This window comes from Pagrus pagrus, assembly GCF_965226575.1.
Source record: "Pagrus pagrus genome assembly, chromosome: 20".
Lineage (NCBI taxonomy): Eukaryota > Metazoa > Chordata > Actinopteri > Spariformes > Sparidae > Pagrus > Pagrus pagrus.
In genome coordinates this window covers 22,592,566-22,605,876 of record NC_140207.1, presented here as the reverse complement: position 1 = coordinate 22,605,876, position 13,311 = coordinate 22,592,566, and the positions used below count along the sequence as shown (strand labels likewise).

The 13,311-nt window shown below is 41.5% G+C and overlaps 1 protein-coding gene across 9 annotated transcripts in view; it reads left to right on the top strand.

The window, feature by feature from the left end:
• The window catches only part of LOC311249442 (uncharacterized protein), a 131,135-nt gene that overhangs the window by 103,075 nt on the left and 14,749 nt on the right, over window positions 1-13,311 (top strand). For 8 of the 9 annotated variants that reach the window (XM_084340471.1, XM_084340472.1, XM_084340478.1 and 5 more), the window contains 4 exons: window positions 6,980-7,974; window positions 9,591-9,836; window positions 11,739-11,919; window positions 12,151-12,213. In XM_084340471.1, coding sequence (XP_084196597.1) covers window positions 6,980-7,974; window positions 9,591-9,836; window positions 11,739-11,919; window positions 12,151-12,213 — 1,485 coding nt within the window. The remainder of the gene's footprint in view (window positions 1-6,979; window positions 7,975-9,590; window positions 9,837-11,738; window positions 11,920-12,150; window positions 12,214-13,311) is intronic. The other variant, XM_084340476.1, reaches the window with a different exon arrangement.

The following is a 13,311-nucleotide window of genomic DNA, read 5'->3' as shown; positions in this document are numbered from 1 at the left end:
CTTTCTGTGTCGTGTGTTTGATGTGCTGCTAAAGGGCAGTGATGGAGTGTATCTTTCACTTCACAGAGAGTGCTGTTGTCAATGCTGACAAACTCTAAGAGCTTCATGTGTTGTGGAGCAAAGAGTGACAGAGTTTTAATGAGACACCGTCTATCAGAGCTGATTTACATAATCAACTTGAGCACCCAAATGAAGGCCCTAGAATTATTCCTCATTAGTTTGTTAATGGTGGAAATATCCCTTTATCAGAATTTCATCTTAACCTCTGCTTATTTGCTTTAGATTCCTGAAGGATAAAGATAATGAATTGTGTATCTTAAGTAGCTTCATGAACAGGACATTATAGGTCAGTCTAATGCAAAAAGCTTGGCGCAAGTTTTTTATTTAATTTAAAGCCATTCCTCAGTATGTGCATATTTATGACATGCAAATTAATAAATCCCAATTATTTCTTTACAAATGTCAGACATGCCTTTTTAACCTACATTTCTAAAAAAAATATGAGACAGCTTAAAGAGCTTTTCTTAAATAATAGAGTAAAGTCGGCATATTTTACCATATTAATAAGAAGGCAAAAAATCTTTGAGCTGAGGCGGTGCTCTTCAGGAGAGTCCAGGCTTAACAGCCCTAAATGAGCAGTAAGTGTTATCATTATGCTAATGAAACCTTCAAATGAATTGGCTCACTGCACACAGATGCTCATTGCTCTGTGCTGTCCTGAGCCATATATTATACAAGAGTCGGGCAACCCCAGGGCATCCTGGTGCCTCAGCAGCTCTGCTCATGCAGCAGGTTGACATCCAGCTCAAACCCTTATCAGGGGCTGTGCTGGGCTTTGTGACCCATGCAGAGCAATGGTGCACTGCAGATCCTTCCAGCTCTTGTGACAACAACAGAAGCATCATATCCATTGCCAAAGCCAATTTCAGTGTTGTGGATGTAAATTCACTCCAATTCATTAACATGCAGAGACACGAGGAAAAAGGAAAGAACAAACACACTACATGTACAGAATCAGTGTGTTTGTTGCTAGCCAGCTACAGATAACATGCAACAGCAACATGTAGAATCAGTATAGTGGCTGTCAGAGGAGAGTAAACTAGCATCAGAGGGGTAGGTAGTACTATTAACTTTGTTTTCACCTGATAGGCGGGACAGATCTTTTATCTGTCTTATGACTACATGGAGGATTATGTGATGTCACTACATGTGTCATAATGTAATCCTATTGTACTGTAGCTCAGAAAACGTTCAGCCTGAGCAGAGGTCTGATCAGCAATAGTAAGTGAACTTGTGTGATTGTGCAGTGCATTTGAGAGAACATGTTGCAGTTTTTCCTCTTCTTTCTGTTTGCTCTTTAGCACTGATGAAATTCACAGCTCCATTGACTTGTTGTCTGAGTGATGTACACTTTCTCTTTCTGCGAAGGGCTGAAACAGGTGTCAAGATCTGTACCATGACATTCTTCATACTGAAGTTAGCATGATAAGCAGCTAGCCGCGGCCCGTCCTGTCTCCTAATACCACTTCGTACCTCAAGAGGTGATAGTCTGATAGCCCCCGTAGTTTCAGCTGGGAGATGTAAAAGTGGCGAGTTTACTGCTTGGTAAGTAAGTCAACAACATAAATTCCCAAAATGTTAAGAAAGGAAATATTTCTACACCTATTTTCCTTACTAAACAGAAAAATACAACCGTACGCCGTCTGAATTTTAGTGAATCTCCAAACTAAGACATGACACAAACTCGACATGAACAGCCTTGCTTTGTCTTTCCACAATCACCTCTGGTTTGGTCGGAATAAATCCTTAATTCACAGAGTAGTTCTCTTTAAAATATAGACATAAATGTGACTTTCATATTCTCGTAACTGCTCTTCGAGAGTTATTGCTGACATCGTGCTTGGCCTCTAGCATGTTCTCATGAAATATTTCCCTCAGTAATGCCCCTTGTTACCGACCTACACCCTCAAGGCCCGCTGTGATTGATGCTTCCAATCATAGGCCGTCAATAATTAATGCCCCTCTCTGGAGAGGTGAATGATTGCTTTTTTACTTTTTATCTCCTCTTGTTCCCGGTCAGTTGCTCTGATGTTTTTGTGCTATCTGCTTACATCTGTTGCTAGAATTTGCTGAAAATCTGCAAGTCAACATTTTTCTGGTAAGGATTGAAGCTGCAGGATTTGGTGTGTGAGTGTTTTTGTCATACCTGATGATGCTTCTGTCTGCTGTGATGACAAGAAAGGAGGAGCATTGTGATAACACACTGTGGGAGAGGGACTTTTGGGCATCGCCTCCTGCTGTTTGCTTAAATGAAGCCATTTTCACCAGGCTTCAAACAGCTGTGACACAGATCAGATTTCTGCCCTAATTAGAGGATCAAGTTGATCTCCTGAGCCTCTCATTGTTTACAGTGTAGAAAGAGAAGCCCTTGTTTGTTCATGTTTTCATTCCCAGTCCTTCCCACTTGGTTCCTTTCCTTTGTCTCGTCACACCGTTGTCTCACTTTATTTAGGTCAGTATTGTTTTTCTTGCTTGCAGTCACCTATTTGTGTGCACTCTGTTCGGTCTGATGTCTGTCAGGGCTCCAGGTCGGGGGTCGTTGTATGTTATGTAAGCTAACAATGTCATTTCATTCTACTCAAAGCCTCACACTCCAATTCCCTTGTCTTGTTCCCTCCTTCCCTTCCTATTATGTCCTCTTTCTATCTCTTTCAGTCCCTTTTCAGTTTTTTTCTTCAACTACAAGGTAACTTTAAAGGTCATTATTGGCATAGTACAATTTTCTGAAGGAGCTATAAAAAGGAAGCAACAGCCTTAACCAGTTCACTTTTGTGTTCCCTCTACATTAGTCTTTCTTCTTGCTCTTCTTCTGTCCACCCACTCACCTCTAAATCTACTAATCAATATTTCCCACACTGACTCTCGAGGCCACCCTTCTCTCTGTCTTTGCTCTTTCTTTTATCTTTATTTTCACCCCTTTTCTGATTAGTCTGCAAAAACAAAAAAAAGGAAACATATGGACCAAATAATCTCATTCATCGAAAATGCATGTTTGATGCTTTAATATCTTGTTAATGGCAACACTTTCACTAACATTAGGTTGGAGACCTAATCTTCCTCTTAGACCACAGACTGGAGCAACGACAACTTGAGTTAAACCAAAACTAGCAGTTAGCCCAAGATGTTGCTGTTGGGTAGATTAGGTTTATCAAAGCAACCCACTTTCCAGAGTAAATGTTGGCAGTATACATTTGTTGACAGTGTACAAACCAGACATATGTTGCGACTTTACATTTCTTTCGGTTTTCGAACGTCTGGAAGTTGCCCTGACGTCTCCTGTGAAAATTTCCTGTGCTGTCACATTTCAACAAATATAACAAAACACCATGATCCCTCGTCAAAAAAATAACAAGTGGTTTCACACTTACAAATATTGAAATGCCATCTGTGGTCACTGGCTTAGCAGCCTTATCTCCAGCACCATCCCCTCCACCTCCTCATATGAAAGTCATGTAATCGACATGCAATAAACATGATATGATACATATTGCTAAAACGTCTATATGATGCGTGTGGTGCCTACATTTTATTCTGGGATTGGGCTGACCAAAGACTCTATTATATGTTACATTAAAAAAGAAGCAGACATAGATATGTCAGATAAGTCAGACCAACATGTTGAATTACACATTGTCAAATGTCACAGGTACGGCTGAAAATGTCAACAGAAATAAACATGTTTTCGATTTCACCACCATGCGAATCAACCAGAAGTGACTGTCGTTAGTGCAGCACTACTGGGATACGGTATATAAGGCCAGGTGAAGGGAACCTTCCAAAAAGCCACTTGATCAGCACCATACTGATACTTGTGTGGGCTTCAGTGCACAAAAGACTGACAGACACCAGCAGCACTTGATTCCAAATTCGAATTTTCTTATTTTTGTAGTTTTGTCCCTCATTCCACATGACAGTGAAATTATACTCACCAAGTTCATCTCTCAACGTGTGCTGGATGAGGTGAAAGTGACACGTGCCTGCCGCCGCTCTAAAAGCAATGGTCTGTTTGACCCACTGCAGGCTGTGACTCAAAACTCATGGAGCCAAATTAGGTACTTTCTCTGAATAATAGCTCAGTCAAATCTGAACACACAGACATGATGCAGATTTTTCTTTTTTACATTCAGTGTGATTTACACTTTCTGAAAAGTAACAACTTCAAGCCCCATCCATATTTACTGGAGCTCAGAATGTCTTGATGTGTTGGGGACCATCAAACTCAAACTGGGTACTTGAGTCCCTGTGTGCAGCTTACAGAAAAGACCATGTGTTTGGCCTTGTTCATAGAACATTGAAAGCAATTTTATACATTTCACATGTGCATACTGTACATGTGACAGTTTGTGATGTCCATTACTGTGTGACAGTGGACCAAAGAATCAGAATTGTTTCCGATGTAGCTTCGTCAGATGCGCTCTGTGCTTGTATTCCTTTTGAAAAATACTGACATCAGGGATCGAGCTCCTAAACTGGGACACAGCTCACCCAACTGTCAGGTCATCATCACCTGAGGTCAGGTGATGCTAATGTTTCATTCAGCGAGTCAACACAGGACACGTATCCTCTTTTGGCTTGTTTATTTTCACGATATTTTGGTTAAGGAGGGCAGCAACATCAGCCAGACTCATAGTAATTTGTCTTCATTCACATCAACAGATCTGAGGTCTGAAATGTTTCTCCTTTTCTCACACACTCGGCTTATTAAATTTGCTCAACCAAATTTAATGCTGTTTACTCTGTTATTATTCAAGCACATCTATCATATCAAATAAATAGACTGAAGATGTTGATTTTCCTCAAACTTGGCACGACGCCTCTCATCAGCTCCACATTTGATGTGATGGTTTTGTTTTAAATGATCCGTTTAAATTGAAGACTGTTCGATTTTATGAACAAACTCTACAGATCATAGAGCTATTTGCACAGATCTTACCTCTGGAAGGTGCTCGACAGACATGACCACCTCGATCTTTTGTGATACTGTGTTGATGAGATTTGAGAAATGGATTTTGTTTACATGCCATTCTCACATTTTCCACTTTTCTTTCCAAACAGCTTGCCTCCTCGCTTGCTATGCTAGCAACAGGAAGAGATCAGTTTTCATTATGAGCAATTTGTGCCTCATCAGATTGGCCTGTCACTGTAGAGATTGGTCAGCACAGATGGGGAGAAACAGGAATGATGAAGACGTATCTCGGTTATATTGGTCTGTGACAGCCATTTTAAATGTGGACCTCCAAGAAGAAATCTAAAAATATAGAAAGACAGATACTGAGAGTGGAACCAATACATAGGTAGCCGTAATCATTCAAGCTCCTGGAGACTGTAATGAGATAGAGCAGAGCACAACAGGATATATAAAGCAGAGGGATGATCTGTCAGAGGCAAACAGGGGAAGCTACATGTCATGTTGGTGAAGATTAGACTGTGAGGGAGATTCTTAGAGATTCTTCTCCTCTGCATGTCTTTGAGTTAGTGTGGTTGGATAATTAGGAGCATGTCTAACATGTTTACATGCTTATCTTATGTGGCACATGTTGAATCGTTTGCCTCTGCTGGGTCTTTCAACACATGAAATAGTCATATGTACAGATTGTACAGATCAGTCTGCACTGAGAGGAATTACTTCAGTGAAGCGTGTATGAGCACAGGAAGCTGTCCTCCTCTACTGAATCTCAACACTTGTTTTTCTCAATGTTTTGAGATTATTAAAATGTATTTTCAGAAAAAATAACCTCATCTTTTCACTTCTATAGCCACATGACCGTTATCAGTGATGTTTTTGTTTCTGGTACTGGAATGGAAACATAACATATCACAACACCCACATTATTATTTGATAATAAGTCTGAAAGTTTGACACATGCAGGCCTGTAAACAGCTGTGCTGAAAATAATCCAATACAATGAATCAAATATGTTAAACTGAAACAGCTTTTGAAGAAGGATCAGTCATGTTGTCACGAATGGTCTATAGACACATGAATGGGATATTGTTGTGATTTGGCATCATGAAGTTGTTAGAAAAAGTAATTAGTTTGTTATTTAATTATTAAACGTGCTGTTGTGAAAGAACAAGAAAGTGAAGATGGATGTAGGAAGAAAGGATAATAGGAAAGATATTTAAATTTTCCCATTTTAAACAACTTTTGTTGTGATCTGGTATAGATTTTTCGAGTTTACGGGGGACTTTCGAGTGCACTTGAATGCACCATGAAGTCCCTGTCCCTGTGCAGTGTGTGTGAAACTGAGACTCTCAATGTAGTTTTGGCAGATAGTTTACCTGCCAGTGCAGCAGAGAGCCCTCACAGATTTACTTGCCAAATGAAAAATCTACCTGCATTTGGCGCCTGACAGGTGTCAATTTTAGACCTTGACATGAATCCACAGGAAAAGACAAAGCCTGTATTGAATATATATTGATATCGATCTCAAGATTTTAGACTCGATATCAAATCATTCATATTAAGATTTTAATCCAGTTTACACAAATACTGGAGCACTGTGGTTAAAGAACTGACAGTTGTGGTTAACCTGCACAGTGACGCTGAAAAAGATGCAGAGTGACTGAGAGTGATGCAGGGCAGAGGGGACATTTTAGGCCTCTGTGCCCAGGGCCAGTTCTTTCATAATCTGTCTTTAGACTGAGTGGATTTAAGTGACAGCTGTATGAAACTGTCTTTTTGTTTCAATTTCTACTGCTGTCTCTGTCTCTGTGGGGTTTTTGGTGATGTGGTCCCATTTGAGTGTATTGCTTAGAAGTGATGAGAGTCTGGGTTTTGGATATAATGAGCTGAAGGTTGTTGTGGCACCAAGTGAGTGCTGCTGCTGGTATGTGTGTGAATTGTTGAATTGGGTAAGAGGCTTATTGTCTGTAATTTATTGGCATCATTTCTAATTAAAATCACTTTTCTTTCCAGTAAAACCAGACACGATGGAGATGGCAGAGAAGAAAGAGGAGAAGCAGGACAACATAAAGAAGGTGGATATGTTTGACCCTCTGGATAAAGCTGAGCACAAGAGTGTGAAGGTTGACTTCATAAGCAGTGAGACTCCAGCAAAGGTGGACAAGGAGATGGAGATTGAGACACAAAAGGAGAAGGAGAAAGAGGCAGAGAAGTTGAAGGAGAAGGAGAAAGAGGCAGAGAAGTTGAAGGAAAAGGAGAAAGAGGCAGAAAAGTTGAAGGAAAAGGAGAAAGAGGCAGAAAAGTTGAAGGAGAAGGAGAAAGAGGCAGAGAAATTGAAGGAGAAGGAGGAAGAGATGGACAAAGTCAGCCAGAAACAGGCAGAAAAGGTGGAAGAAAAGATGGAGACAGAAAAGGGCAAAGAGAAAGAGACTGACAAAGTGGAGTCAGTGCAGCAGAAGGCAGAAAAAGATGATAAAATGAACAAGGTAGAAGAATCGCCAGATAAACTGGTGAAGACTGATAAAGTTGAAAAAGTGGAGAAAACAGAAAATGTGGACAAGTCCAAAGAAAAAACAGAGAACAAAAACAGTGAGAATCTTGAGAAGACAGAGGTGAAGGAAGGGAAAGGGCAGCACAATGACAACGTGGAAAAGACCACGGAGCAGCTGACAGCCGTCAAGTTTGATATCGATCACGACAAGCTGGAGAAGAAGGCTGACGCAGAGACAAAGATGACAGCAGAGGAAGAAGAGGCTGACAAAGACAAAGCCAAGAAGACAGAGAAAGAGGTGGAGAAACCGGCTGAGAAGCCAGCGGAAAAGCCAACGCAGAAGAGCGAAAAGGAAGAGAAGCAGGCCGACAAAAAGACGGTGGAGAAGAAGGATGACAAGAAGGAGAAAGCTGCAAAAGCTGACGGTGGAGACAAGGCCAAAAAAGCAAAACCTGCGACTAATGGAAGCAGTGCCACACCGAGCAAAGACCTGGGGAGTGCAGACAAGAAGACCAAGGTAGGATTTATTGTAAGATGGGGATTTACACACTGACACACTCTGATGATATCCTTAAAATCTATACTGAAAACACCTGTGGGTTAGACACATTAGAAATTATCACCGTGTAATAATATAAGACATCACATACAGACTCATGTCAGACATGAAAATCAAGGTAAGTAAAAGTTTTTTTATTGCTATCAGTGTGGTAAGGACGAGTGTGGATCTGTAGCATTCTGCAGGTAGAGAGCAGTGTGAGCCTCAAAGGAACATCATTATTCCTGCGCACCGTGCTTTATCATTCAGCTGTCTCGCCCTCAACAGGGTGCCGTCTGAGGTTTTTTTTTTGTTTCTTAATATATAGTGTAGTCCATCAGTTACCCATGTGATTTTATAAAAGAATATGAATTACAGTGTTAGACAAAGATAACAATTCAGATATGTGTGTTTGTGCTCCTGTACAGCAGGTTTAAATCTGTTTCTATACATATTTAAATGTACTGAAGCTGTGTTGATATATGATTATAAGTATACTGTTATCAAGCATACAACACTTATGGACGCTTCATATTGGGAGTTATATTTAGCAAAGATAAACATATCTTATGTCTGCTTTTAACTAAACCTTAGTGTATTATTGTGTGTATAAAAAATTACATATTATAATTGAAAAAGCAATTAGGTTGCTTTTATTCTTTTTCCCAGCAGAAAAAACTCAGCTCGGTGACATTATAATTTTATTTTGACAGATACTGCGATGATATGCCTCACGATAAGTAGTAATAATAATTATTTTTGCTTCACAACATTAACTTTAACTGAGAAAAACTATTAAAATTATGATGATGTGACATTTGTTGGGGTCTGTACCAAACAAACAAACATTCATATATGACGTTTTCATATATGACCAAAACTTTCACAATAACAATCTAGACGAATAGATCCTAAGGTAAGAGGAAAATACATTTTGTTCTTTTTATTTTGGGGTGAACTATCCCTTTAATATCAAACAACATCCAGTCGGCACTCAGCACACACCTCACTTAAAATAAATTAAAACAAATGTTTTGCTTCTTTCTATACATTTGTCATCTTTCTTCTCTCTGACTCACTTTATTTGACTCCAGTCTTTTATTGTAATCAGGCTTTGATGCTCTTTTGACCTGTGGTCAGTTATTGCACACTTCATTTAAAGAAATGTATAGTGTTTGCATTTCCCTTGTAAAGTCACGTGACTACTGGGCTCAGATACCCCCTGGATGAAGGGCCTATATGTGATGTACTGGAGAAGGGCTGTATGTTGAGGCTGAGTTTGAATGACAGGAAGCTGTTCATCATGCATGCTGCTGACGCTTCTGCTGCTGCTTTCTTTATGCCTGCTGTGTACATGCAGGACATTTTTTCACAGTTATGTAAATCCATAAACAGTATCAACATGAGACATCACACCAAATGCTAATTATTATTTTACTGCATTCTTATTATATGATTTATGATTGCAATGCTGCTACTGCTGCTTAACCTCCCCTGCTGTTATCATTTGACATTTTCCTTATTTTTTTCTTCTGTTTGCTTTCCCTTATAATTTGCCCTCCATCGCTCCCGTTTGTCTCGGCCCCACGTCGCAGCCTGCTGCCGGGGCGACCAAACCAACTGCTGCTGCCGCCAAAACGCGGCCGGGTAGCGCAGCTGCTGCTGGTTCGGTCCCTGCTAAGCGCCCCACTTCCTCCACCACCACCTCCACCTCTGACAAAAAACTACCCACAGCCAGGGCACCATCCACAGCCGCTGCTGCTTCAAAGCGGCCCTCCACCACATCCACCAGCCGCCCGACATCCTCAGCCACCAGCACGACACGTGATGTCAAACCGAAGGTAAGTTACAACTGTCAGGACGTCTGTCAAAGAATGGTCAGTTATACGGAACAACACGCCTGGATCCACTTCAGCATGCTGGATGATCACCAACAGCACAATATAAGGGCTGTAAACCTCCTTATAGTCCTGCCTATACTCTGCTCCAAACAGAGGAGGTCTGGTTGAATTTCATTCAGCTGTAATGGGCTTTTAGCAGAACACACCTGATGGGCTTTGATCGTATTTGACTGGAGTACAAACGCTGCTAAATGTGAAGCTCATATTGTTTTGCGGAACACAAAAATCTGTTTCCCCCCTCAGTCAGAGAATGTGACCATCTGGTCTCAGTGCCTGTTAGCGTGCACAGACTCACAGGACTGTATTCTAACACTGCAGCACAGCCACATATGTAGTCCAACTTTTAATGCATTTTCTATAACGAACCTACACCCAACAGAGTTTCTGCACAGCAGGTGTCTTTACCTAAATCCTTATGAAATTTCCTTCACATCCTTCATTGACCTCATGATGTTTTCAATCAAGGTGAAGGAAAAGTGGTAAAGAAAGAAGTGACTATTCGACCGCACCTTCATTCTAAGGTACCAAAGACACATACACGTTTATCAGTGTTTGTAGCATCACTGGCAAATGTGAACTCAGAATATGTGTTGTGATTCTGGAGTATTCTGGCCTGGATCTACCATATGGGCAACCTGGACACAGTGGCCCTTGAACATAAATGGCCCTCCGCGATGGGAGAATAAAAAAGAGAAAAGTATGCCTTCTTTTTATAAGTTTCACAGATGTAACACAAATAATGAGAATCAGAATGAAATAAAAGTTGTTTATAGATAGTGCTGCACACTCATGTTGCATCCCAATGAGGGCTATTTGCAGACTTCATGACATCTGCCCGGGCTGGCAGGGGTGTGATGCAGACCTTCCAGTGCTCACCGTGTTAGTAAAAGACAGCCTTTGATAATGAGGCAGTCGACATTAAAGTCGTTCTCACCAGGAGGAAGAAGTTCCACGTTAAGACATTCGATGTGATCGTTGACAGTTTGCTGTCAGGACTAGACAACAGGTCAACCATGGGGGTACAAATCCAACCTAGTACTTGAGTTTGTAGGACTACGGTGACAGAATGGATGTTAGTTAATTTTTTTTGTTCCTTATATTTAGAAAGACACAAACGGACATGGATAGTATCATGATGGAAAAGAGAGACAAAAACAGCTGCTTACAGTGTTTTGCTGATAAGTAATCCAGAAAGATTCTGTAAAGAGTCACGTTTCCCTGCCTTGGATCAGAAGACATTACCACGGCATCAGGTCTTGTCTGCTACAAGCATCTAAAACTGGACATTTTTGTTATTATATAAGTCCCATTAAGGTCTCGCTCTGTGTTCTCAAAAGACGCATCAGAATTCTATCACCCTCCTCCGGTGGCCTCTTTAACTGCAACCAGTGTGACACTACAACCGATTAATTAACAGCCTTTATTTAGCCTCTGAGCGCCCAGGGGTGCAGGCTGACTCAGTTCAGCGAGGCCGGCTTGTTGCAGGACGGCTCAGCTGTATGTGGAGCGTAGCATCATGCAAGGGGTTGGGGTGGAAACATGCTGCTGAATGAAATGTGCAATCCTGAAGGAGCGGCTTGGACTCAGTCGACACGTTACACTCATCGGGGCAAAATCTTTGACCTGAATTTCTCAGTGAAGTCACTGAACATTTGCCCGAGCTGATGACAGCAGCCGCACATGCAAAAGTTGTTCTCTGACCCACTTTAGTGCGAACAGCATTTCATTTGTTGATGATGGTTTTTGATTTATTTGCTGCCTTCACTGCTGCTGACACCGTTCAGTCTGTCCGTCCTCTCGTCACCTGTGTCTCCTGTGTTTATATTTTCTCCCCCTCCTCAGACAACTGCAGAGAAGCGCCCCCTTGTGCCAAAGGCTAGCACTGCCACCTCAAATCAAACAGGCTCCACTGCTGCCACCAAAAATGGAACTGCTACCACAGCAGCCAGTAAAACTGCTACATCAGCACGCACAACGGCGTCTACTCGCACCAGTACTACCACTGCAGCCAAAAAGCCTCTGGGTACAGCAGACATGCTCACACACACATACACACATGTTTTTGTTGATCGGTATTTTTATGTGAAGCTTTTAAGTGTCTTCCATACTGAATAAGATAGGGTGTATTCAGCCAAGTTTCTCATGCATTCGAGTAGGAATGTTGCAAATGATTGATGATTGAACTTGCTTATTATCGTCTTATTGACATATGTTGTCCTTTGTAACAACTAAACACTCTCCATCTGTGTTTCAGCCTCTAAGACAGACAGCAAACCAGGAGAGGAGAAGAAGCCCAGCACTCTGAGGTCTTCTGCAGGTGTGACAGCACTCGACTCCCTTCACATGTTAACATGCAGAAGCAGGAGACACTCGGAGAAAACTCTCTCAGCCTCTGGCACAAAAACAGGCATAAAACACAAAGGAAGAAAAGAACATGTCGTGACACACATATGTTAATACAACGGCAGCAGATACCTCTTCAGATGGCAGCAGGGTGAACAGTGATCTGGTCTCAACTGATCATATTGTTATGATGAGTTACATGAAGTATTGTGCAGCCCTCTGTGGATACAGTCTATTTTTCAGGTTTTACAGTCACAGTCAGGGAAATGATTTAAATAGTGGCTAGTTTTGGTATTTATTTATTAAAATCCTAACTGGTGCCATTATTCCTCCCTACAATGCTACCTCCCTCTGTGCTTTTAGCTCGCTGCAGATATTTCGGTCCTCTTTCTTCTTTTCTCTCATCTTCTGTAATCCCCTCCTGAGTTGTGCCTCTCCTCTCTCTCCTCCAACCCAGTTACAGCTTTACTCCTCCTGTCGACAGATTAGTTTACATTTTGGCAACAGGAGAGCTGTCAGCAGGAGTGTGACACTGCAACACACACTGCCCAACCATGACAATGCTTTTGAGGCGTGTAGAGAGAGTGAGGCTTTATTGCTGAAAGGCCCTGGAAAGTTAAAAAGCCTCACCACAGCAGTCTGTGGATTACTGTCCCCCTGCTGTTGACAGGAGTTTGCAGCTCCTGCTGATACAGCCCCGCGTCGTCTAATCTTCCAGGGTTCTTACGGCAAGTCAAATTACTCTTTAGAAACATTTGGGGAAGCGGGAGGATTTCCTCAATTAAACACGTCTTAACAGGAGCCGGAGATATAGCAGAGGCTCTCAGGGAGGATTGACAGCAGGACACATGGCTCAGCACTCTGAAGGAAAAGCTGACATACAGCAAAACATATGTGACTTGACAGATTTTAATTGGTTCAAATGCTGCACTGCCTCAGTGGCAGTCTTTTCTTAGCACAGAGCTTTTATTGTTTACTGTTGATTTTGCTGTTGTAGCATTGTTGTTTTTTATTTGTCTAAAAAAAAGGAAAGTTTAGATGAGAGAAAACTCTTCACCCGTGTCCAAACTGA